The sequence below is a fragment of the Saccopteryx leptura genome, chromosome 1, assembly GCF_036850995.1.
Source record: "Saccopteryx leptura isolate mSacLep1 chromosome 1, mSacLep1_pri_phased_curated, whole genome shotgun sequence".
NCBI lineage: Eukaryota > Metazoa > Chordata > Mammalia > Chiroptera > Emballonuridae > Saccopteryx > Saccopteryx leptura.
The window spans coordinates 136,426,826-136,454,195 of record NC_089503.1 but is presented as its reverse complement, the minus strand read 5'-3'; the positions used below and the strand labels follow the sequence as shown (position 1 = coordinate 136,454,195).

Here is a 27,370-nt window from a genome sequence, read left to right as displayed (position 1 = left end):
GTTGGATGAACACAAGAGAGTGGGTTAGCACTTAAAAATTTGTAAATTTTGCCTAACCAGTGGTGGTGTAGTAGATAGAGCATTGACCTGGGACAGTGAAGACCCAGATTTGAAACAATGAGTTAACCAGTTTGAGCATGGGTTTGCCAGCTTGAGCGTGGGCTCACCATGGTCGCTGGCTTGAGCCCAAGGTCACTGTTTGCCTTGAGCCTCCTGGGTCAAGGCACATATGAGAAGCAATCAATGAACAACTAAAGTGACACAACTACGAGTTGATGCTTCTCATCTCCCTTCTTATCTCTTCCTCTCTCAGGAAGAAGGGAGGGGAGGGGAGGGGAGGGGAGGGGGAGGGGGAGGGGAGGGGAGGGGGAGGGGGAGGGGGAGAAGGGGGGAGGGAGGGGGGAGGAAGGAAGGGAGGGAGGGAGGGAGGGAGGGAGGAAGGAAGGAAAATTTCAAAGTAAGCACTTAGCAAAGATACCAGCCTCTTTCTTTAAGAGTATGGAGGCTGGAATGCTTTTACTAGAATATAAAACCAAGAACAAACAATTTTAACATTATCTTAAAGCCACTATTTAGCATATAGTGGTTAATTCCATAATCTAATCAAAGTTGCCTGGAAAATTGTGTGAAGACACATACAATTTAAAAAATTCTCCCTGGCCGGTTGGCTCAGTGGTAGAGTGTCAGCCTGGTGTGCAGGAGTCCCGGGTTTGATTCCCGGCCAGGGCACACAGGAGAAGCGCCCATCTGCTTCTCCACCCCTCCCCCCTCCTTCCTCTCTGTCTCTCTCTTCCCCTCCCGCAGCTGAGACTCCATTGGAGCAAAGTTGGCCCGGGCACTGAGAATGGCTCCGTGGCCTCTGCCTCAGGTGCTAGAAATGGCCCTGGTTGCAACAGAGCAACGCCCCAGATGGGCAGAGCATCGCCCCCTGGTGGGCATGCTGGGTGGATCCCGGTCAGGCGCATGCGGGAGTCTGTCTGACTGCCTCCCCGTTTCCAACTTCAGAAAAATACAAAAAAAAAAAAAAAAAATCTACTGACAAGGACTAAACTCTTATGGTGCCTAAATGTATATTCCAACTACCTTTGCCGAATCTGTTACTTTGGATAAGTCACTAGCCCACTCTCCTTAGTTTCTTCATGTAGAAACTACTGCAATTACAAATTTCCAGTGTCTGGCTTACAGGGAAATTGTAAAGAACAATGTGCCTGAAATAGACTTCAAGAAGCTTTTAAATCCTCGGGATAAAATTATTTTAAAAATAAAACATTCAAAATATTGAAAAGCAACTAATAGAATTTTAAGAGGCACTCAGGTAAGTTCACTAGGAAAAGGAAAAACATACTATCAACATAGTTTGTATTTACTAATAAATTATGACTTTTTCTAAGAAATATTTAGATAAGCTAGACCTTGTTGTCTTGAAGATACCTAGTAAGATAATCAAATCTTAATCCTATCCTAACGAAATTTATCTAGCAAAGTAAAAATTCATATTCATATTCAAGACATCTTTCTTAAAGAAAAAATACACTCACAAAACCACACAAAAATATACTGCTTTTTCAAAACAGGTTAAAAAATGCTTTACGTACAGATGTTTGGAGGCACGTGAGACCATGTAGTCAAATAACTGGAAAACATTTTTAATCCCACCCACTACTAAGTCATTAATCTAACAGTTAAAATAAGACTCTCCAGGGAGCAGATTTCCCATTTCATCACTTAAGGTCATGGCCTGCTTCCTACCTCTTCTTTTTTACCACTTGTCACTAGAATGGAAGGCAGAAAGGAAGGCAGCTCGTGTAATTGGCCCGATTCCAGGCTGGGAGCAAATCTGATGATAAATTAAGTGAAGTGAAAGCTGGCGGGATAAACTGCTCAAGTTCACTGCTCTCATGAAGCTGTTATACAAAAGTTATTTGAAAATCACATTGAGTCTAAAGCTAACCTGCATTCTGTCCTTGATATTTCCTTCGATATATTTTTTCCAATTTTAGGAACTCTGAAATAAAATGTCTTATGATCACATTCTGTACCCAACTTTAGTTCACATGGTTTCATTAGTCCCACTATTACAACATAGAAACACATTTTAAAAGCTTTAAGATAAGAACCTTTGGGGGCTGCTATCCTTCAAAACGAGGAAGAGAAATATAGAACAAACAACCGACTGCTGATGTAGACCATCTATCAGGTTAAACTAAAACTCAGAGAACAAAGTGCCCCTAACGAATAAACGGTGGAGGGGATGCATAAAGTTTGAAGAAATGCTATCTCCTGTTCCTCTGCCTCCACTGAACAATTTAGTAAGAAGCCACGAAAGGGCTCGTGAGAATCTCTGAAGTGACTGTTAGCTGGCCTGGATTTTCACAAGGTAGTAAGATTAGACAGATGATATACCAGAGCAGAGCCTACTTGTAAAAATTCTTGAGTGCATGTGCTTTGGGTGGGTCCAAGGTACTCCTGTGGCAGAGTTGTTTACAATCCTGTTATTCAACACTGGCAGACTCTACCAAGTAAAACGCTTTCACACCTTAAGATAGCTACTTTAATAAAGCTGAGCCTGAGATGGCGAGCACTAGCAGAAATATGGCTGTGTGGATTTTCCTGACATAAAAACCATGTTAAAAATATCTTACAGCAGGCACCAGGAGACTTGTAAAAGTATGTTCACAGCAGCTCTATTCAAAACAAGGTCCATTAACAGTGGAATGGACAAATAAATAGTACTTTTCTCATACCTAGAATACTCTACAGACTTGTGCTGTCCAATAAAGTAGTCAGTCACTAGCTACATGTGGCTATTGAGAACTTGCAATGTGGCTCTAGTATGATTTGAGATGTGCTGTAAGTGTAAAACGGGACACCAGATTTCAAAGACTTAATATGAAAAAGAGTAAAGTATATCAATATTTATAAATATATTGAATCAATACTTTGGGTATATAGAAATAAATGAAACCCATATTAAAATTAATTTTCCTTTTTTATTTTAAATGAGGCTACTAGAGCAGTTTAAATTATAAATGTGGCTCTTACTACTGTTGAGTAGTCTACTGGATAGTGCTGAGAGTGGTCTATTTACGTCTGCCCGGGTATTGGTTTGTTTTGTTAATCTGCACATTTATATTTTATGCACTTTTTTGTGTGTTATCTCTCACAATTTAAAACGTTTTTCAGAAATGATCTCCATCTGCTTACCTCAAACATCTATATTTGCTGTCTCAAGTAATGACTTTGAAGAAAACCTAAAACAACAGGGTTGAGTAAGTGACTGGCCCTGTATCTCAAATCAATGGCACTAAAGAAATTTTAGGCTCCGAAGCTGCTTAGTCAAGTCTGTCACATTCTTCAACATATTTTTAAAAATATGTCTAAATGTTTTTAAAGCACAGAAACCTATAATTTCACAATATTAATTATCCTGTACTAATGTACTATATTAATTAGGTTTCTGAAAAGTTTGACATATATTCTCATGAGTCAACATATTTGCAATGCACAAAATATAGTTGATAAATGTTTACAAATAAATGATAACATGCTCAATGACAAAGATTTAAAAGAAAACCTTCTAATAATCCTAATCTCTCTCTAAACAATTTGTAATATTTTTCTACAAATAATTTATTTTCTTAATTTGAGGCATCCTGCCACAAACTTCCTGCCTTAAAAAATAGTTTTCAAGAAAACAGAACAAAAATTCTGAATATACAAAAGTCAGTTTACTGATAACAGCTGACATGAGTGAATTAAATAACTAAATAAGTGTTTTTCCACAACTAATATCTAGTATTTAATTAAACTTTACCAAACAACTTTAAGAACAAGCTATGACAAATGAGAAACTTTTCTAAGTATGAGAGGTGTGGTAGCTAGCAGAACACATGAAACACTTCAAAAGAAATGTTCATAAGGCAAAATAAAACTTAAAATTCTCTCAGCTACCTAAGAGCAATGCTGATGACCTAAATCATATTTAATTCACTTTTATGAAGAGCTGAACTTATAAATAAAAAGAATCCAAAGAAATCTATAGAACAAATATCTATACTCACCATGAACTTGGTTAATTTCTGAATTCTGGGATAGAATTTCATCTGCTAATTTTTGAGCAGTTGGCAAAACTTCTGTGTGGTGCACTGTGATCAAATACTGTACAAACTTTTGTAGTTGGTCTCTGTTCATTTGAAAGAGAGTCTCTGAAATAGGAAGATGCAATTTGACCTGATCTGGCTTGCGGATGCGGTATAAAGACAGTGCCACAACATGGGCACAATAAAATATGTCCTTGTTTCCACAGCTGCAGGTCACTGAGGTAATCTTGCAACGATCAAAGCTGATGGCCACGTTGCAAACAGTTTCTGGCTCCGACTGAACTGCAGGTTCTGTCACTGTGCCGCTCAGATGAAAACCTAAACAACAGAAAGGGAAGGCAGCGTTTACTTCTGCATTCAGATGCTACGAAATCTCGAATCTCTGAAATGTGCAGTACTTGACAGCAGCAAGAAAAAAACATAACAGCTATTATTTTCAAGTAAAAACAGGCCGCTCAAACCCCACCCCACACCCATTCCCACATCTTACATGTAAAAAAATACCGTATTTTTCGCTCCATAAAATGCACCTGACCATAAGATACACTTAGGGTTTTAAGGAGGAAAATAAGAAAAAAAATATTCTGAACCAAATGGTGTGTTAAAATATTTAATAAAACACCATATTTTTTGCTCCATAAGATGCATGGGCATTTTCCCCTCCACTTTTTTTTTTGGGGGGGGGGGTGCGTCTTATTGAGCGAAAAATATGGTAAATGAGATTCAACAGACATAAAGTATGTTACATGACCATATGAAAACACTTACTGCATATACCACCACCATTTGTATAGGAAATTAATAAGCCTTCATTACTCTACACTGAATCAGTGGTATACCTGATTAAAATCCCCAGATCAGTGGTTTTCTTCCTTTTTTTAAAGTACCACAGGCCAGCTCAGCTTTCTTCTCAGCAAATTCCTCCCTTTCTTCCATCTTTATTCCAGGTAGCCACTAGTCTCCTTCAACCGTTACTAAGGAGGCTCCCTTTCATAAACACTGACCAGAAAAGAAGTTTTAATTAATAATCCTTTCTGTAGCATGCAGAACATCTTTCCGACACAGCCATGTGTATGAGCAATGGCTGCTGATGGAACTACAAAGCCCGCCAAAACTCACATATACCACATCTGAGTAGGGAGCAATCACTATTTTCCTTCATATTATACAGAGTTACAGCTGATACAGATGTAAGTTGTTACATACACACATAAGCGCGCACGCCCACACACACACACACACACACACACACACACACACACACACACACACAGGCACACAAAATCACCAAGTGCCAAGGGGCCTTGGAGGCCTTATATTGTAGTTTAAGAACCACACAGGAATCCTCCACAATCTCCCTGACCAATGGCCATGTTGGCACTACTAATAATGGTCCAGAGATGAGACATTCACCCCACACAGGCAAAAATTCTCCTTCGGGAAGTCCTAGTACAGCCAAATGAAAACTGCCCTCCCCTGCCACTGTCACCAGTCAGTCCTGGCCTGTTTGGCTAAGGGACAGATTCTCCCCCCACCTCTTCCCTCAATGTGTTTGGAAGGTAACTCTGAACTCTTTTTGGCATACCCATTCAGTCCCATCTTCCCTCCCTGAATGCCACATTCAGAGGTCAGGAACAAACCGAAAGGAGATCCCTTTGGGAACCTCCAGGACACATCACCCAAGGACTTCAAATGTGAAGCTACAAAAGATAGCCTGTGGCTCCCCCTCAGTCTTCCACCATATACCACCTGGGTAAAATTCATCGAGCCGGCCCCATCTCCTCAGATTCCCCTTCATTCCCAAAGGATCTTCACAATGTGGAGACACAGGGAAGCTGCAGAGATGTGAGGAGAACAATGGCCAGATGACACCAAGAGTTCAAATGTGGGGCATCTGCACTCCACTATGTCTTCTTCAAGGGAGGATAAAATCTTTCAGTGTAATATACTTTGATCTTGATAACTCATATTCAGCAACAATTAGTAGAAAGAGAAAAAGTGCTACAGTAATTTTTACCAAATTAATCCATTTTAAAAGTATTTCCTAAAACCAAGTTATATTATTGCTTCCCAATAAACTATACTGAGCATTGCAGAATGACAGACAACCTTTGGTTTTCTCCCAGAGTTTCAGAATGTGCATTCCAGTCTCCTTTATCTTTTAGTCAAGAAGTTTTTTGGAAAACCACATTTAAAGAAAAGACACATAGTAAAAGTAATCATATTTAAAATATTGTTAAATGTATTTTCCCTTGAGAAAAAAAGTCACTAATAAGTAAATACCCACTATTTCAAAATTAAAGAATAAGGGCAGTCTTGCCTTATTATATACCAGATGCACTGTAAGGCTACAATAACAAAACCCATGAGGCAGGCAGTGGATCCTAAGAAAGAAAACAAAGTTCCCAAGGATGTGCGGTACATTTAGTGCAAGGAACTCGTTTCCCACTTGTCACATATATATGTGTACAAAGAAACCAGTTATTACTACAGGACAATAGTTATCATAAACTGCCCATTTATAAAAATGATCACTCCCGGGTTAAGATTATCATGTCTCTTCTTGACTCCCAAGTCATTATCTCTGTCTTTGTCTCTCCATCAAAGTGGTATTAGAGAACTTCTCCAATCACACACAGGCAAAGCCAAGATAACTGAGGATCCAAGAGTTAAGACTAGTTAGTCTTTAAATAGTCATTAAAGCTATAACTTAACAGGTACTTCTAGAGACTGATTTAACTATCAAAGAGGCCCCCAGGAAAACTAATAAAGCCCTCAAAAAGTTTTGCAAAAATAACTTCTTCATTTATGTGATCTGTACAAGTCAGAAGGAAGTATACTGAATCCTGATATCACATACAATTTATTATCCTATTTCATATTAAACATTAACTACTCTCATAAAGTTTTTTAAAAAGCAAACTATAAAATATTATGACTGCCAAACAATTTATGGAATGTGAGGACACAAACATATATATATCTTACAGAGTAACACTTCATTAATTTGATATCAAAGATTAAGGAGTTCTATGAATATTCATTTTCCAAATAATTCTAGATGATCTTTCATGTACCCAAATTCCTTTAAGAATTCCAACCTTTTTTTGGGAAATACTTCTGTGTTGTCAGTTCTACCCTGTTGCCCCATTCAGCTGACAGTTCAGGGTGTTACCAAGAGAGGGGGGCAGTGCTTCCCAGAACAGACAACTGCAGGTGGCAGTACTCTGTATGTGGGCCTTTTTGTTACTTTTCTCCATTATCAGCTATCATGACTCCTATCCTATACTGCTAGCCTTTTTCATAGAAAAATCTTTGTCCCTATGTCAGCTGTACCTCTACTGTGGCTAGCTTTGTGGCAGGGATTTAATACTTAGAGGCCTATTTGTTTTTTGGGGGAAGGGAAGGGCATCCCCCTTACTTTTAGGTTGGGATGGTTGATGTTGCTAGAGGTGAGAACCTTTACTTTAAATAAGGGGAAAATAACATACACACAGGTAAAGGACAGCTAGTATATTACCTTCTAAGACTATGCAATACTGAATCAATATAAAGAAATCCCATTAAGCCTTACTTTAGGATGGTACAGTTGTGTATTTTGGCTTCTCCAAATTGAGAAACCTTCTTTGAAATTCCACCAATTTACTCTCTTTGGGTCCTAAATCATACCAGAGAATACACAGAAGCAAGAATCTTCTGCCTGGCCAGTAGTGGTGCAGTGGATAGAGCATCAACCTGGAATGCTGAAGTTGCTGGTTCGAAACCCTAGGCTTGCCCAGTGAAGGCATATACAACCAGCAACAAGCAAGTAATGAACCACTAAAGTGAAGCAACTTTATTTTTTGCTTCTCCCCAACCCTGTCTTCCTCTCTGTAAAATCAATAAATAAAATCTTAAAAATCTTCCTCCCTCAGCAATTGTTAGCGGGCTGGAAGACGTCTTTCCCCCACGCACTCCTCTACAACCACCCAGTCTTATCTCTTAGGTACCGGGTGATCTGAAACATGTCCTGAGCGTGGATTTTGCCTTTCTGTAGTTCTGACAAACTCAGATAACCAGCTGTTTTAGGCAAAATCTCTTCTGGGATAGTTAACTGTTCTGTAGGACAGAACTAAGGACACAAAAAGAGCCAATTTCTACTTTATGATAAAACATGGATAATTAACTGTTTTCAAAGAACTAAACTGAAAAAATGAACTAAACCTTTTCTTATAAATGTATTTCTTAGATTTACAAAATATAATCTGTCAAATATAGTTAATCCCATGACAGTAAACCTCACTGGGCAACTGTTTTATCATCATGTCACTACAGAGCCCAATAAAACGTTAACAGTCACATCATCAAAATGCAGGATCTGAAGAAAAACCAAGCAGAGACCAAGGCACTGTACTGTACAGGCCTTGGTAACACAGATTCCAACTCCATTCGCTGCTGTCCCCTAAATGCTGAGTGCTCTGGACATGCTCGTTAGTTAACATCTCCAAGTCTTGCTCTATCTGTGCACAGAATGTGGCTAGAAATACCTCCTAGGGTTGTTTTGGGATTAAAATGAAATAACATATGTAAAGCACCTGGCACATAGTAAAAGTGCTCATTAAATTTTATTTCCTTTCCCTTCTCTCCCCAGCTGGAGAAGCAAGGGAGGGGTTCTGAATATATTCCCTTCATCCATAACACTTTATTTTTCTACACTACTGGAATTGGGGGCAGGGGGAGTCTCATTCATGAGGTAGCTTGGTAACTAAGCGTGACCACTGAGAATGTTTGAGGTGAGTAGGGTGACACTAGAAGGATAATTGTCGTTTGAAGACAAAAACCAAAAACTTCAGTCAGTTACACCTTTGCTTGATTCAGCTTTCGTTCCCCGTTTTCCTATTAAGTTCTGCCAACACACAAATAGTTAATTTTGTTAGAGAGTTACTTTCCCATGCAGATAAACCAGAAAATATAAAAATGATTTTTTTTTTTTTTTTAGTAACCGTATATTATTTCTAAAGCATTATACTATAATGATTCTCAAAGTGTGGTCCAGGGACACCAAGAAGTCTCTGAGACCCTTTAAGGGTGTCCACCAGATCAAACTTTATTTTATACCTAGATATTACCGACCTTTTAAACTCAGTCTCATGAGTGTCCTTTTAGTAAGCAAAAGGACTATGGGGTCCCCAGTAATTAAGAGTGAGATCAGAAAGAGGAAGAACTGCTACTCATAATGCACTGCTAAGAAAGGGAAGAAATAACTCCTCCTCGCCAATCATCTTTGAAATGACGTTATCTGCACTCGAACCTTACAGGTCAGTAGTTATTAAGACTCGGCAGAGAAACACTGAAGGACCAGGATTTTCACACACGAGCACATATTCAAATCATATATATTAACTTTACATTCATGAGGGTTAATTAAGGTTTCTGGAGAGCATTCACTGATATTCTAAAATAAGTTTTCCTTGAAAGTTGATTTTCTGATCTAAGGTTAGGTTTTAGTTGCCTTTTAAAAGAGATCCACATCAGACTGGAAAGACAACTTTAAAAATACATAGTTCCTAAAGGTTGGTCATTTTGTGCATATATGTATATGTGCTCGGTTAACTGAAGAATGGTTACAAACTCAACGCATTAGAAATTTTTTAAGCTAAAATAAACTGGTAGACATAAAATAAATACACACTAAAAACTACTGCTTTCAGGGCACATTCTTGTCAGAAAAAATATTCACCGTGTGCATGAACCACTCAAGTAGCATATTCTTTGTTGAAAAGAATTTAACAGAAGCACTGGTGTAGTACCTACACAAATACATCTTTTACCCCTTTCCTAAATAAAAAGAACCCCCAGGGAAATTAAAGGCAGAAACCAAGGCAATGTAATGTTATGGCTGAAAGGGTGGTAAGGGTTGTGAGAGGTTTCTTGTATTTTTTTCAAGCTAAGTCTAAAAAATGCAAAAGTGTTAACATTTAACACTCTCATAACAAAGTACACTCATTGGTTAACACTGGCTAAATAAATGTACAGTAACTAATACCTGATTGTGTGACCCTGGTGACATAGATGAGTTAATAATAACTGCCCCCCAAAACCTAACTGTTACCTTTCCTAACTCAAAACTATAGCATACAAAATCCAACTCACCATAATGCAATCATCAATTTAAAAAACAAAATGTTTTAATTAAAATTGTGCTAATTTCCAGATCAGCAGTACTGACACAATAAGGACCCAAGATGGAGGCAATAAACTCAACTCAAAAGCCAACTTGCCTAAAATATGATATTTCTTCTCAACTACATAATTTTCTCAAAGGGAAATCCTAAATTAAAGAAACTGCATCCTGTGAGCTAGTTAATTAAATCTCCTAGCCCTGAATTCTAATACTAAGCTTAAACAGCTTATAGAAAGACATTAGGAGATTTTGCTGGCGATCACTAACTGAAGTAGTTTCTGTCTTTCAGAAAATTATTTTTTAAAGGAAAAGCTTTATTTTTAAGTCTACCTTAAAAAAATGCCTGTTTGGAAGAGAATCACTCCTACACTTCATTAATATTTGAGAGAAAGACAATGGCAAATTAATGCAAAGACCAGACTGTAAACCACAGCACGCCATATAAACAACATAAAAATTTATGGACCATGCACCGGATGGGCCCAGCCAAGAGTTCCCAGCGGCATTCTGCTCAGTATCGGTTTTGTTCTCGTTAATGTAGATTCTTGCAGCATTTCATAAAAGGACCCGTATGATCAGAGTTACTGTCAGATATGAATAGGATTAGTTATTTAAAATTATTTCCAAAAAATGATACATCCACTAATTTAGCTACTTGCAGTGGGCACCTTGAAGAAGCACCAGTATAAGGGGGATATGCTACATTTTGTTTCTAATCATATCAGTCCATTTCATCCCAAATTCTGAAGTACTAAGGGTTCCCCACCACCACCAATGCCATCAATTTTCCAGAACTGAGGGAAACCACCATTGCCCAGTCTCAGATTCTGGATAGGTAGACAGGGAGGTCATAAACAAGTTAGGTAGAATTTGAGTTACTTTAACAACTATATAGCCACAAGGTTCTTAAGAATTTAAATTATTTGCCCCAATCTTTTACATTCCACTCTACTCCACTTTATCTGATGTCAACATTTTCTAATGCAAGCAAAAACGGCTCCAGCCTTCTGCCCTCCTTAAAAAGCCCGATAACCCAGGCTCCCTCGCCATCTTAACAGTCCCCAGAGCTGTCCCCTTCAGCTCACTGCTCCCTCTTATTCCCCTCCCTGACTTGGCCTTTAACTTGGGCCCTTAACTTCCTTGAAGTGCCAGTTAAGTTTATTAGAGCCCTATGGTGCAGAACACCAACTCTTAACACCTCCACACACCTTCTAAATGGGAGAGGGGACAGAAAATCCTTTTCCTAGCTTACTTCCTGTTGTTGCTTATAGCAAAACAACCTTCAGAAGTGCTTGGCCGTTTGCTTTTAGGAATGGAAGGAGACACATGTGCTCAGACCGGGGCTCCCACAGTCAAATTCTGCCACCCACACCCTGGAGCTCCACAGCCTGACCCTTCAACCTCAACAGGTGCCCCACATTTTGGCCATAACCGATTCCTAGTGTCTTACCTCATTCCCAAATTCTAATAGACTTAATCCTGCAAAGTACACCATCACTCTCTGCTTTTTACAGGCATTCTCAGATAGGTGGTAGAACACAGTCTGGATTAAGCAGGCCTCTGAAGCACTGGTAGGAACATGAGTTTTCTAAAATCCAAGTGATAAACTTGTACAAATACATCTTTCCACACCAACACATAAGTGATTTAAAAGGCTGATAGAAATGAACAGATACAGACACTTGAGTATAAACATTTCTAAGAAAGATGGACATAGGGCACCATCTTTTATCTCTGTAACCCTTGGAATGCTAGGCCAGCCCTTGAAACTATGTCAAATGAAGGAACTCATGGGTTCTTCCAAGCAATGCCACCCTAAACTATGTAAATCACAAGTAACTAAATGCTTTGGCTCCAAGCCCAAGATATTTTATACTTAACTAAAGACTATTTCTAAGAGTCCACTCCTCTCTCATGAGTTAAGCTGGAAACAGAGGTCTGTGACATCACAGGAGATAGCAGAGACCTGTGACACCATGGTCACAGAGGACTGTTCTGAAGAAAACACTCAAGAAGCATTTGTTAGTTGACATAACATACAAAACCTTTTAAACCCTTGATGTGTGTATGTGGAACATGAAGACTGGAGCTTCTCAAACTGCAGTGTGCACCAGAACCACCTGGAGAGACTGTTACAACACAGACTGCTGGGCCCTGTGCCATCATCCCAGGTAATACTGTGCTGCTGGTCCACTGACCTAGATGATTCAAGTTACAGCTGAAACAAAGTTTTTCTAGTCAGAATATACGCAATTAAACATAGTCAATAGAACAGTAAAGCACATACAACTTGTGATATATAGAATGTATACAATTTCTAGTTCATTCTGTAACCTAAATTCTCCCCATTCCAAGAAGTCAGAAATGTTGTTAAACTGGTCAGAGCATTAATTAATTAAGAGAAATTTATAGTAACAAAAATGTATTAAGTAAAACTTTCATTAAAAATCTAAATTAAAACATAAAAATTAAAAAATGACTAATTATAGCATTTACCTTTACAAAGAGATTGGTTTACAAACCCTATATGATTCTGCATAATTTAGAATTCTTTGTGTATTCATTCAAAACAATTCCATTAATGAAAAATATATATAAGCCAACAGTTTCGGTAATATGTTTTTTGCCTGAGGCAAACTGTATCATGTATGAGAAAGGCAGAGGCAACAGAATATGCAGGATAACAGAAGGACAGGTTGCATTTCAGAGAGAATTAAAACCTTCTAAAAAAAGATCAATTTTCCATTTAGCAACACATCTCAGTTAAATGACCTTAGGCAAGTAACTTAGCCTTAATTTTCACATAAAAAAAAAGGAATTAATAATATCTATCTTGCAGGACATATAAGGATTAGAAATAACAATGTATATAAACCACAGGATTTCCTCTATGGGCTGCCTACTATCACCTTTGTTGTATGAGAAAGCAGCGTGCTCTTGGAAGCCCAGCATTTCCAACAAGTGCACTAAAACCCTAGCCATTAGCATGAGTGCGCACGCTGCTGGAAATGCCAAGTTCCCAAGAGCACACTAAGCATTTCTATTACAATAATGGACAAGGGTTTGTTTTTGTTGTTGTGATTATATACGAAGATATTCATACTTCCAAATTAATGGAACTATCATTTTTTTTTTTCATTTGCTCCCAATTTACATAGCACTTTCTAAAATGTGATTTGATTTGAAACAGAAAAGACTAGCTCTTAGAAGACTTAATTTTGTCTCAAAATAACTTCTGGTTTCAATAAGTAATGACTTTTCACTCCTAGCTTTGATGATCTGTCTACTAAAATATAAAACACCTTTCTTATCCCTGATGTTTGCCTTCCATGATAAGGTATATAGAATTATTTTTAAAGCCCAAGTCCATCTTGTCGCTGGGCTGGAGATCAATTGAAAGCTGGGTGTAACAGTAAGCAAACTTGCAGTTCTTGCAAAAGAAGAAGTGCCCACAGATTTTCGTTTTCAGTATTTTATGGCCTGACAGGCAGAGTGAGGTTAGAATTCCTGCCCTCCTCGAAGAATGCCCAGGATGCCAAAGAATGCCAGCTGTAGGGCTGTAGGAGCACTATTTCCCGTCTGACGTCCAGCTGAAAAGAAATCCTCCCAGCTCTGTGTGTTTTAAGAACAGTGAGGAAGATGTATACACTGGCTATGTGGTTCATTTTTTTTCGGTAAGTACCTGGTAATAAAGAGAAGCATACAGGTCACGTGTTCAAAATATAGATGAAACTTACTAAGACATTCTGACCAGTATCTTGGAGCAGAGTGTGATTTACAAGCGACTTTTTATTTTCCTTGTTTTGTGTGGAAGTGTTTTTTCTAAAATTTCTACAATGAACACAAATTGCTTAAAGGAAAAAAGTGCTTTTGCTAAAATTTAAAAAGTGCTCAAAGTCTTACTGAGTAAAGAATTTGCCACATGTTCTGGGAGCCTGGTAATGACCACAAGCCAAATGCAAACACTGACATCAATGTCATCAATGTACTGACTGGCCCTGCCTACTCTGGCCGGAGGACACCTGCAGGCTCTCCTTATCCTATGGATGTGCTGAACCCTCCTTCAGGCTCAGCCATACTCCCGAGAAAAAGATGGCACACAGCAGGGGTCAGGAACCTTTTTGTCTGAGAGAGCCATGAACACCACATATTTTAAAATGTAATTCCGTGAGAGTCATACAACGACCCGTGTACGTTAGGCATTATCCAATAAAAATTTGGTGTTGTCCCGGAGGACAGCTGTGATTGGCTCCAGCCACCTGCAACCATGAACATGAGTGGTAGGAAATGAATGGATTGTAATACATGAGAATGTTTTGTATTTTTAACGTTATTATTATTTTTATTAAAGATTTGTCTGCAAGCCAGATGCAGCCATCAAAAAAGCCACATCTGGCTCACGAGCCATAGGTTCCCGACCCCTGGCATACAGCATTCAAGGTAAGACAAGGCAGAGGGAGAATGGATAACTTGTTCTCATTTCAGCCATTAGTACCTATTTCTTGTTTCCTTTTCTTTTCTCGTGTATTAAATACAGGGAATAGACTATATTAAATAATTTCTTAAAAATTACAGAGATAGGCAGCAGTAATGATGAGTTACCCAGGACAAAGTGAAGGATGGTAGCTGCCACACTCACTCACATAAGACCTTTGACTGCCATCGCCAGTACAAAGTTGAAGCAATGGTCATTTCATGGTCTTGGAAGCTGTGGCTCAGGGAAGGGAGAGGAAACGGACAAACACTGCTGTAGCTGCAGTCATGTATGTATATGCCACCAGCACATGGGAAGAATTTCTTAAAGCTCTGGAATTCAATATAAAAGTAAACATTTAATTTTTATCTACATAATTTTTAACCACGTGTCTATAACTGAAATTCCTATTGTATATTTTTTGTGTGTTCTAAATCTAATAATCTCAGATTGCATAAATATAGGTGAAGTTTATCTATGCAAAATGTATAATACAAGAATAACATCCTCTTTCCCTTACTGTTCATTAAGTATTATAAACATGACTTTATACTACTCAACAACCTCTGCCCTAATCATCTAACTTGGAGACAGGCAATATAGAAGCATCATGAATAACACAAGGTTCCAGTGCTGAGAGGTCTGGTTGGATTATTGGATAATTAGCATAGCTAAGAAGTCAGATCAGAGCTAGATCAGAAATAAATAAGAGAAACAGTGCAGACCCCATTTCCCAAAATTGTGTTCTATGTATGTTAACAGATATTCATGAAAGGGTGGGGGGGGTCCCCTAAGGTCATATAAGCTTGGATTAAGTTGCATCCAGCACCACCCTTTTGGATATTCAGAATGCACATCAGAATGATACATACAGAACTCTAAGAATTAATATAGTGGAACTTTATTTACTATAAATTTAAAGAATGGTAGTAAAAGGTAAAGGGTCTGAACAGTTACAGAAAATAAAAAACATAGTTCAAGATAAGAAGCAGGGTTGCTACACAGAACTAAAAACTCAACATTCAACTGAGTGTTTAGAAATCATAAATTAGCATGAGCCAATTGACAGGTTTTATGACTTTTCTCCAAGAGTCAAAGCCTGCCTGGACATGTGTGGCTAAAAGGCTGGAGATACCTCATTATCAGTATCCCACATTTGCAGCTAAAGAATCAATTATTAATTGGGAAAGTAAGCCTGTTGTTGAAGATCAATCTTCTTATAATGCAATCCAAAAGAAAAAGCACAATGTTTTTTATACCACAATTATAATTAAAAGTACATCTAGCATTCTCTTAAGATTAAAACTTTATTAATGAGTCACCAGATACTCTTTACCTCAATGGTCAAAAAAAGGTGTTTACAATATTTCACCTCCAAATCCTCAAAACATGAGTGGCAAAGCTCAAATACCTCTTTGAAAGTATAACACATGCAAATTCTGCATAAAAGTTTATTCTATAACATAAAGAGAGAGGTGGCCTGCTGTCCTATGAAGGAAGGACTATTAAAGTCCTAATAGCACTTATAAGTACATAGAACAGTTCCTGGCATGTGATACATTGAGTGAATTAAAAAAAATGAATGAATAAAAAAGTAAAATATGTAGTAGAAAGAGGTTAAATATAATCCAAACATCAAAAATTGCTCTAATTTGAGAAGCTGCAAGATAGCAAATACTGCAAACGAATAATCTGTGCCCCCTCCCCCTCGGAAGCATATGTGAAGGCATAGTTAGTGAGGAACTCTTACAGTCAGTAATAACCTTGTTTAAGTATGACTCTTTCAAATTCTCATGAAAGTAACATAAAAAATAAATATACACTGCTTTAAATGACAATTTGGTTTTATTTATTTCTCCTGAAAGCAAAGTGTTTATAATATAAATGATCAGATATATTCCATTTAAAATAGGAGAGCATTTCTGTTGGATGTGGTGATGGAAACATAGAAAGAATCAGAAAAATGCAGGTACTGATGCAGGGCTCTGACCACAGTTTTTCTTTCAATACCAAATAAATTGCTAAATAAAGCTGTTTACTGATAATAATGATCAACCATAGAATTTTTTAAAAGTTTTTAATAATGTAAAATGAGAGAACTCCTGTGCCAAATTTCTGACTGTTCAAAAAGAAACTTAACCGAAATGGCTTCACGTGTGAGAGTGCTAATGAGCAGCAATTCCGTGCACAGCGGCTCACTGTGTGCTTCGTTTTTCGGAATCAGAATCTGTGTCTGATGGTCGCCAGAATAATGAAATGAGAACTGACCTGGGAAAGAGACTTGTTTTAATCCCAGCTCTGCTACTAATTAGCTGCTTGACCTTGAGTCTTTGGCCTCATTTTCATCTTTTCTTTCTTTTTTGGGGGGTGGAGCATCATAGGTCCCTTGAGATCCTGGAAAAGGGCACTCACCCAAACATACATAAAATTATGCAGAGCATCTCAGCGTTCAGGATCTGTTACCTATTTACTTATTTAGGTTAAGCATTTCCTTAACGATTTCTTCATAGATCCTCAAACTGAACTTTTTAGATGCTAAAGACGTCAAAAATAACAAGTATTTTAGTCAAAACACATGATGAAAACCTAGACCTTTGCCTCATATTATTTTTTCCTTTGGTTTGTAATGAACTGTCACGGATTTTTTAGAAAGAGTTTATTTAATTGTAATTAAAATGTATATTTGGTTTATTTCTAAGACATTTAGAGGCAACTGAATACTCATCCACATATGCCCAAGCATGAGGAAGCCACACTTATCCAAGCTCAAGCGACTCTACTACCCATTCTTAAGAATAGGGAACTTACATACATACAGCCCACATAATTCTGTGCATCAAATGATGAAACAAAAATGATTCTAGAATAGGTTTTTTAATGGGAATTAAAAGAGAAAAATGATAAATAACTGGCATCATATATATGATCCAACGACTGATTACTACTCTACTTCATCATAAAACTAAAATAATATACATATTAAATGTAGACAGAAATACAGCACTTCAATAACAAAAGAAATCAGTCAAAATATATGTGGTTTGTGTCTTTAATCACTCAGAATTGTTGTTTATAAAAGCTGCTTTAACTGACTAAAATATAAAAATATTCTATGTATCGTCAAGGAAAATTCCACCATTTAAAACAAAAACAAAAAACTTAAATACATTATGCAGCTAGTTTTCAGGCTTTGGAATTTTGAGGAAAGGCAAATAGCCATACGTTTATAAATCAAGCATATTAGCTTAACAAATGTTTCATTATAGTTCAAACTAATTTCTCTGGCAGAGTATGAACCCTGCTACTTGAGGTTGAAATAAATTTGCTTTTACACAGAAAGGTGGTCAGAAATTGGAAAAGTTCTCATCTTCAACACAAATTTATTTCCCTGCTTTAGAAACCTATAAATGTTAGGATTGTAAAATACAGCAGAGAGAAATAAGGACATGATAAATGACAGCCATAACAGTCTTTTTTACTGGTCTAACTGGTCCTTCTCTTTCATTTCTCTCCCTCTAACATTTGTTCTTTACAAATTCCAGCCCCCCAGTTTCAACCTTTGCTAAACACATTTGTACCCCTCATCATTCCCTTATCCTTCACTTCATTTTGGAAGGCTAAGAGAATCTTTTCTTTGGCAGCTATATTCCCCAGCAAGCCCATACATCACCTGGATCGTCAATAAACTGAGGGCATCTGCAGTTACTCTGAGCCAAGAATAAAGCTTTTCCCTTGGGGGGAGGTCCTACACGTCTACTAGGATCACAAGTGTAAGTTCAAAAAAAAATTCATGAGCATATTTTTTTAAGTGAGAGTGGGGGGCGGGGGAGGTAGACAAGGACAGATAGACAGGAAGGGAGAGAAATGAGAAGCATCAACTCATAGTTGCAGGACCTTAGTTGTTTGCTGATTGCTTTCATATTCATATGTGCCTTGATGGCAGGAGACACTCCAGCTGAGCCAGTGACACCTTGCTCAAGCCAGCGACCTTTAGATTTAAGCCAACCATAGGGTCATGTCTATGATCCCACGCTCAAGCCGGCAACCCCACGCTCAAGCAGGCAACCTTGTGGTTTTGAACCTGGGTCCTCAGCGTCCTAGGCCAACACTCGATCCACTGCGTCACCGCCTGGTTAGGCCAGAGAAATATAAGCCTTAAAATATTTTCTAAAAAGCTAAGGAGCCCCCACTTCAGTCACTTTGATGATTCTCCCTCAAACAAATTTTAGCTTTTTAAAAATAAATATATAAAAATTATATTTACAATTTCATTTTGAGAAGGCCTCTGATATATTAAATCTTTCTGTGAAATTGAATTCTGCTAGGGTGTTACAATGACATCTACACTAATGATATAATTTTAAAGGAGGATATCGGAAATAAAAGGTTGATACCTTAAGGGAAAACTAAGCTAGCAATAATCATATTAAATAAGGATCTGATTTTCATGATCATGACCTTACTAGAACAGTAGTACTGCACTTTCAACAACTCTGTCTCTTAGTAACTCTTAAAAACAAAGGGCTCTACTTGAAAAACTTCAGAAAGATTTATTCCTGAAACCAGCATATTCACTTTACCAGGTTTATGAAAAGCTTTAAAAAATGTATCAAAACTTCCCTACTTTCCTCTACATCATCAAAAAATTTCATTTAACACTTGCTTGATAGTTCAAGGCTATCAATATGAGCAACATTTACTGCATATGTCCTCCCAGGGATGTCCTCACGGCATCCCTCACCGGGGCACTGGCCCTTTTAACTGAACAGTTCATGCACGGCTCTGCCGGCCCAGGGCCAGTCTGCTTTCTTTTCTCCGTTCTTTCTTGCAGAAGTCAGATGCTTCCTTGTCAGGCTGATTATTTTGCTTTAGTTGCATCTCCTATACTTCTTCTAAAATGCTAGTTTATATCTTCTAGGACTTTGGAAACTCAATAGCCATTGTTCTCATGGCGCGCGCACACACACACACGAAATGAGGTCTGAGTTAAGGCTTGACGTTTTCTTCCAAGAACTAAGTGCTCAAGCTCGAGTCTGGGGACACTGGTGGATTTAACTTGGCAGCTTCAATGGCCCTTCTTTTGTCCTCACTCCATTATTCTCAATTATATACCAAATAGCAAATAATAATTTGAGAAAACAAATATATTACTCTTCAAGTTTTTCACAAAAGTGTCATGAACTTGGAAAGATAAATTCTGAAATTACTTATTACTAGAAATACATATGTAAAGTAGTAACGGGTCTCATTATTTTTTTTTTAATAATTTTATTTTTTTAATGGGGTGACATCAATAAATCAGGATACATATATTCAAAGATAACAAGTCCAGGTTATCTTGTCGTTCAATTATGTTGCATACCCACCACCCAAAGTCAGATTGTCCTCTGTCACCTTCTATCTTGTTTTCTTTGTGCCCCTCCCCACCCCCTTTCCCTCTCCCATTCCCCCCTCCCCCCCTGTAACCACCACACTCTTATCAATGTCTCTTAGTTTCACTATTATGTCCCACCTACGTATGGAATAATACAGTTCCTGGTTTTTTCTGATTTACTTATTTCGCTTCGTATCATGTTATCAAGATCCCACCATTTTGCTGTAAATGTTCCGATGTCATCATTTCTTATGGCAGAGTAGTATTCCATAGTGTATATGTGCCACATCTTCTTTATCCAGTCATCTATTGATGGGCTTTTTGGTTGTTTCCATGTCCTGGCCACTGTGAACAATGCTGCAATAAACATGGGGCTGCATGTGTCTTTACGTATCAATGTTTCTGAGTTTTTGGGATATATACACAGTAGAGGGATTGCTGGGTCATAAGGTAGTTCTATTTTCAGTTTTTTGAGGAACCACCATACTTTCTTCCATAATGGTTGTACTACTTTACATTCCCACCAACAGTGTATGAGGGTTCCTTTTTCTCCACAGCCTCTCCAACATTTGCTATTACCTGTCTTGCTAATGACAGCTAATCGAAGAGGTGTGAGGTGGTATCTCATTGCCGTTTTGATTTGCATTTCTCTAATAGCTAAAGAAGATGAGCATCTTTTCATATATCTGTTGGCCATTTGTATTTCTTCCTGGGAGAAGTGTCTATTCATATCCTCTTCCCATTTTTTTATTGGATTGTTTGTTTGTTTGTTGTTGAGTTTTATGAGTTCTTTGTATATTTTGGATATTAGGCCCTTATCTGAGCTGTTGTTTGAAAATATCATTTCCCATTTAGTTGGCTTTCTGTTTATTTTGTTATCAGTTTCTCTTGCTGAGCAAAAACTTCTTAGTCTGATGTAGTCCCATTCATTAATTTTTGCCTTCACTTCTCTTGCCTGTGGAGTCAAATTCATAAAATGCTCTTTAAAACTCAGGTCCATGAGTTGAGTACCTATGTCTTCTTCTATGTACTTAATTGTTTCAGGTCTTATGTTTAGATCTTTGATCCATTTTGAGTTAATTTTTGTACAGGGGGAGAGACTGTAGTCCAGTTTCATTCTTTTGCATGTGGCTTTCCAGTTTTCCCAGCACCATTTCTTGAAGAGGCTTTCTTTTCTCCATTGTGTGTTGTTGGCCCCTTTATCAAAGATTATTTGACTATATATATGTGGTTTTATTTCTGGACTTTCTATTCTGTTCCATTGGTCTGATTGTCTATTTTTCTGCCAATACCATGCTGTTTTGATTGTCGTGGCCCTATAATATAGTTTGAAGTCAAGTATTGTAATGCCCCCAGCTTCATTCTTTTTCTTTAGGATTGCTTTGGCTATTCGGGGTTTTTTATAGTTCCATATAAATCTGTTGATTTTTTGCTCTATTTCTTTAAAAAACGTCATTGGAAGTTTGATGGGAATTGCATTAAATTTGTATATTGCTTTGGGTAATATAGCCATCTTGATTATATTTATTCTTCCTAGCCAAGAACAAGGTATATTCTTCCATCTCATTATATCTTTTTCGATTTCCCTTAACAATGGTTTATAGTTTTCATTATATAAGTCCTTTACATTCTTTGTTATGTTTATTCCTAAGTATTTTATTTTTTTTTGTTGCAATTGTGAAGGGGATTATTCTTTTGAGTTCCTTCTCAGTTGTTTCATTGTTGGCATATAGAAAGGCTATTGACTTCTGTATGTTAATTTTGTATCCTGCGACCTTACTGTATTGGCTTATTGTTTCTAGTAGTCTTTTTGTGGATTCTTTGGGGTTTTCGATGTATAGGATCATATCATCTGCAAAAAGTGATACCTTTACTTCTTTTCCGATATGGATGTCTTTTGTTTCTTTGTCTTGTCTGATTGCTCTGGCTAGAACATCTAGTACCACATTAAATAAGAGTAGAGAGAGTGGACAACCCTGTCTTGTTCCTGATTTAAGGGGGAAAGCCTTCAGTTTAGTGCCATTTAATATGATGTTAGCTGATGGTTTATCATATATGGCCTTTATCATGTTGAGATATTTTCCTTCTATACCCATTTTGTTGAGAGTCTTAAACATAAAATTGTGTTGTATTTTATCAAAAGCCTTTTCTGCGTCTATTGATAAGATCATGTGGTTTTTGTTCTTTGTTTTGTTGATATGGTGTATTACGTTAACCATTTTACGTATGTTGAACCATCCTTGAGATTCTGCGATGAATCCCACTTGATCATGATGTATTATTTTTTTAATATGTTGTTGTATTCGATTTGCTAGTATTTTGTTTAGTATTTTAGCATCTGTATTCATTAGAGATATTGGTCTATAGTTTTCTTTTTTTGTGCCATCCTTGCCTGGTTTTGGTATGAGGGTTATGTTGGCCTCATAAAATGTGTTTGGAAGTATTGCTTCTTCTTCAATTTTTTGGCAGACTTTGAGTAGAATAGGAACCAAGTCTTCTGTGAATGTTTGATAAAATTCGCTTGTATAGCTGTCAGGGCCTGGACTTTTATTTTTGGGGAGGTTTTTAATGGTTTTTTCTATTTCTTCTCTACTGATAGGTCTGTTTAGGCTTTCTGCTTCTTCTTGACTCAGTCTAGGAAGGTTGTATTGTTCTAGGAATTTATCCATTTCTTCTAGATTGTTGAATTTAGTGGCATAAAGTTTTTCATAGTATTCTACAATAATTCTTTGTATATCTACGGTGTCCGTGGTGATTTCTCCTCTTTCATTTTGGATTTTGTTTATATGAGTTCTTTCTCCTTTTTCCTTGGTAAGTCTTGCCAAGGGTTTGTCAATTTTGTTGATCTTTTCAAAGAACCAGCTCCTTGTTCTATTAATTTTTTCTATAGTTTTTCTGTTCTCTAATTCATTTATTTCTGCTCTGATTTTTATTATCTCCATTCTTCGGCTGGTTTTGGGTTGTCTTTGTTCTTCTTTTTCTAGTTCCTTAAGGTGTGAAGTTAAGTGGTTCACTTGGGCTCTCTCTTGTTTGTTCATATATGCCTGAAGTGGTATGAACTTCCCTCTTATCACTGCTTTTGCTGCATCCCATAGATTCTGATATGTCGTATTGTCATTTTCATTAGTCTGTATATATCTTTTGATCTCTGCACTTATTTCTTCATTGACCCATTCATGTTTTAAAAGTATGTTGTTTAGTTTCCACATTTTTGTGGGATTTTTTTCCTCTTTTTTGCAGTTGAATTCTAGTTTCAAGGCTTTATGATCAGAAAATATGCTTGGTACAACGTCAATTTTTCTGAATTTGCTGATGTTGTTTTTGTGGCCCAACATATGGTCAATTCTTGAGAATGATCCATGTACACTGGAGAAAAATGTATACTCAATCACTTTGGGATGAAATGTCCTGTAGATGTCTATCATATCCAGGTGCTCTAGTGTTTTGTTTAAGGCCACTATATCTTTGTTGATTCTCTGTTTGGATGACCGATCTAGAGCCGTCAGCGGTGTATTGAGGTCTCCAAGTATGATTGTGTTTTTGTCAGTTTTTGTTTTAAGATCAATAAGTAGCTGTCTTATATATTTTGGTGCTCCTTAGTTTGGTGCATATATATTAAGAATTGTTATGTCTTCTTGATTCAGTGTCCCCTTAGCCATTATAAAATGGCCATTTTTGTCTCTGTGTACTTTTCCTGTCTTGTAGTCAGCATTATCCGATATGAGTATTGCTACACCTGCTTTTTTTTGGATGTTATTTGCTTGGAGTATTGTTTTCCAGCCTTTCACTTTGAATTTGTTTTTATCCTTGTTACTTAGATGAGTTTCCTGTAGGCAGCATACAGTTGGATTTTCTTTTTTAATCCATTCTGCTACTCTGTGCCTTTTTATTGGTGAGTTTAATCCGTTTACATTTAGTGTAATTATTGATACTTGTGAGTTCCCTATTGCCATTTTATATCTTGCTTTCTGTTAGTTTTGTGTCTTGTTTGATCCTTCTCTTTCGTTTTTCTATCTTTTGTTTTTATTTGGTTGTATTCCATACATCTTTCCTCTGTTGCTATCTTTTTTATCTCATGTGCTTCTGTGGTGGTTTTTTCAATGGTGGTTACCTTTGAGTAATGAAAAGGGTCCCTACCCTGTTCATTGTAGCGAAATATTTTGTGAGTACTTTTGCACTCCATCGTCCTTTGCTACTGTTAATCTCCATCTTCTCCCCCTCTTTCTTTTTGTTGTTGTCACAGTTTAAATTTGGTTTTATTGTGTTCTTCTTGGAGCTTTTACTTGTGGCTCTGTTTTTTTTTTGTTCTTTGTATCTGATTGGAGAATCCCCTTTAGTAATTCCTGGAGTGGGGGTTTTCTGATGATAAATTCCCTCATCTTTTCTGTATCTGTGAATGTTTTTATTTCTCCTTCATATTTGAAGGATAGCTTTGATGGGTATAGTATTTGTGGCTGAAAGTTCCTCTCTTTCAGGACTTTAAATATTGGAGTCCACTCTCTTCTAGCTTGTAGAGTTTCTGCTGAGAAATCTGATGATAATCTAATGGGCCTTCCTTTATATGTTGTATTCTTCTTTTCCCTGGCTGCCTTGAGAATTTTTTCTTTGCTGTTGGTTTGTGTCAATTTCATTATGATATGTCTTGGAGTAGGTTTGTTGGGGTTAAGAAAACTTGGAGTTCTGTTTGCTTCTTGAACTTGAGGCTTTAGTTCTTTCCACAGGCTTGGGAAGTTCTCATCTATTATTTGTTTGAGTATGTTCTCCATTCCATTTTCTCTCTCTTCTCCCTCTGATATACCTATTATTCTTATGTTATTCTTTTTGATGGAGTCAGATAATTCTTGTAGGGCTATCTCATTTTTTTTAATTTTTGAGTCTCTTTCTTCTTCTCTCTGTTGTGCCTCAAGTTGCTTGTCTTCTATTTCACTAATCCTCTCTTCTATCTGACCTGTTCTATTAGCTAAGCTTGTTACTTCGTTTTTCAGCTCGTGAATTGAGTTTTTCATCTCTGTTTGATTTGTTTTTATAGTTTCAATTTCCTTGGACATATATTCTTTGTGTTCATTGAGTTGTTTTCTGAGCTCCCTAAATTGCCTTTCTGTGTTTTCTTGTATATCTCGGAGGATTTTTAGGATTTCTATCTTGAATTCTCTGTCATTTAGCTCCAAGGTTTCCAATATATTAAATTTTTTCTCCATAGATTTTTCCTCATCTAGCTGTTACCTCTCTTTCTTTTGTATCCATGACATTCGATTTTCTATTCCTTAATGGCATCTGAGGGTGGTTTTGTTGATAGTATTAATGACATTTAATAAAGAATAAAAAGTAAAAAAAATAAAAAATCGAAAACAGGTTTTTTTAAAAAAAATTAATAATGAAATAAAGAAAAATAAAAATTTTTTAAAACGGAAATTATTCCCCCCCTCCTTTTTTCGTCTCCTCTCCTCTTCCCTCTTTCTTGAGAAAATCTTGTGGTGAACTGTGAATTATAACAAACAATGCCTGTGATGGAGGGCCTGAATTGGGGAAAAGTAATAAAGGGGCAAAAAAAAAAGAGCGTATGGACCCACAAAAAGCAAATAAGGAAAAAATTTGGGTCAAGAATAAAATGATTTGTTTTTAGGTGTTGGTTGTATAAGAGTTATGATGAGAGGAATAAGAGGAAAACGGAAAAATGGGGGACATTTAAAAAATTACTATTGTATTTAGTGGAACAAGAACTAGATAAAATGGACAGCCAGGGATGGGAGCACTGCTAGTGAGTTAAAAAGGTGAAGTAAAAACCCCCCAAAATGCCACAAACATAAGTTTGAGTCCCAGATAAGATAATTTGTTTGTTATTGACGTTTGAATGAGAGGAGATGTAAAGGAGAAAGGAAGAAACTAATATAGAGGGAGAAAAGAAAGAGAGAGAGAGAAAAAAAGAGAGAACCACTAAAAGAAGAAAAAAGAAAGGAGAAAGAGAGAGTTAAGGGTTTTGGAGTGCAACCCTCATAGAGAGAAAGGAAGAGAAGAGAAAATATAATGGGAGATGTAACACTTATGGGTAGTGTAGTTCAAGGAGAGGAGAGAGTAAGACCAGCAGAGAGTTAATTGGCCAAATTGGAGGAGGAAAAAAAGTATCAAGAATGAAGATAAGAGAAACAAACAAATATAATAAAATGGGATAGGTTATAAAGTCTGCAGAATATTCTTGATTTTGAGAGGTTATCTTCTTGCTTTTTCTTTTCTCTCCCTCTTCCTGGTCGGTGACTCTGTACCCCAGGTTCTGCCCCTTTGGCACGCTCAGGTAGAGGTTTGCAGTTGATAAGTCTCTATGGCGATGTCATGTATTGTGTTTTAGTCTCGTTGGCAGTCGAGGCCCATTAGAATTTATAGGCTCCGACAGTGAGAGAGTCCGTGTTCCTGGAGCCTCTCTCCTAGTCTTTCCTTCCTCAATTAGTAGCCTGATAATCCAGCTATGGGGTTGCTGCTGCCTCTGCCTGGATAGTAAGAGGCTCAAAGAGCTGGCAACTCCCCACTCTATTTCCACTCAGCACAGGGCTCTGGGTAAGGCTCAGTCAGTCAGAGCTGCTAGCATAATCAGGCGGGCTTTCCGCCCACTCAAAGACCTCTGGCTCTGTCTGCCACTCTGTCCGGTAACACAGGCAGGCGCCCACTTCCGGGGCGCTTGGAGACAACTCTCACTCACTGGCTGCGCGCGCAGACCAGGATATCCGGCCAGCAGTCTCACGCTCTGCGTGAAACCCCCAACCGCAGGGAAAAGTTGCAGCATTGGAATTGAGTCTCGCTCCGTCCCCGTGCGCGGCTTTTGCAAGGCGCTGGGGCGGCCTGAGATTCCGCTTTGGCCCACACAAAGGCCCCTGACTCTGCCCCTCTGTGCGATAACACGGGCGCGCACTGCCGAGGCACTCGGAGGAATCTCTCATTCACTATCTGCGCGCGCAAACCAGGATATGAGGCCGGCCGCGTTTCCCTCTGAGGGAAACACCCTCCAGCACGGAAAATCTCCACCATTGGAATTAGTTTTCACTCCCTCCCGTGCGTGGCTTTCCCAGGGCGCTGGGGCTGCCCAGAGACTCTGCCCTCAGCCCACATAAAGGCCTCTGACCCTGCCTCTCCGTGGGGCAACACGGGCACCCACTCCCGGGGCCTAGGAAGAAATCTCTTGCCCACTAACTGCGCGCACGCCGACCAGGAGACTGGGTAAAATGGCCGCTCCGCTTGTCTTTCTTTGTTTCGGTTTGGCGCGAGTGTTA

At 37.9% G+C, this 27,370-nt stretch overlaps 1 protein-coding gene across 2 annotated transcripts in view; it reads right to left on the bottom strand.

The window, feature by feature from the left end:
• Positions 1–27,370, bottom strand: part of ZSWIM6 (zinc finger SWIM-type containing 6) — a 200,067-nt gene that overhangs the window by 67,873 nt on the left and 104,824 nt on the right. The window contains exon 2 of one of the 2 annotated variants that reach the window (XM_066375653.1): positions 4,062–4,418. The exons of the other annotated variant lie outside the window; for it this stretch is intronic. Within the exon in view, the coding sequence (XP_066231750.1) occupies positions 4,062–4,418 (357 nt within the window). The remainder of the gene's footprint in view (positions 1–4,061; positions 4,419–27,370) is intronic. 2 annotated transcript variants of the gene reach the window in all.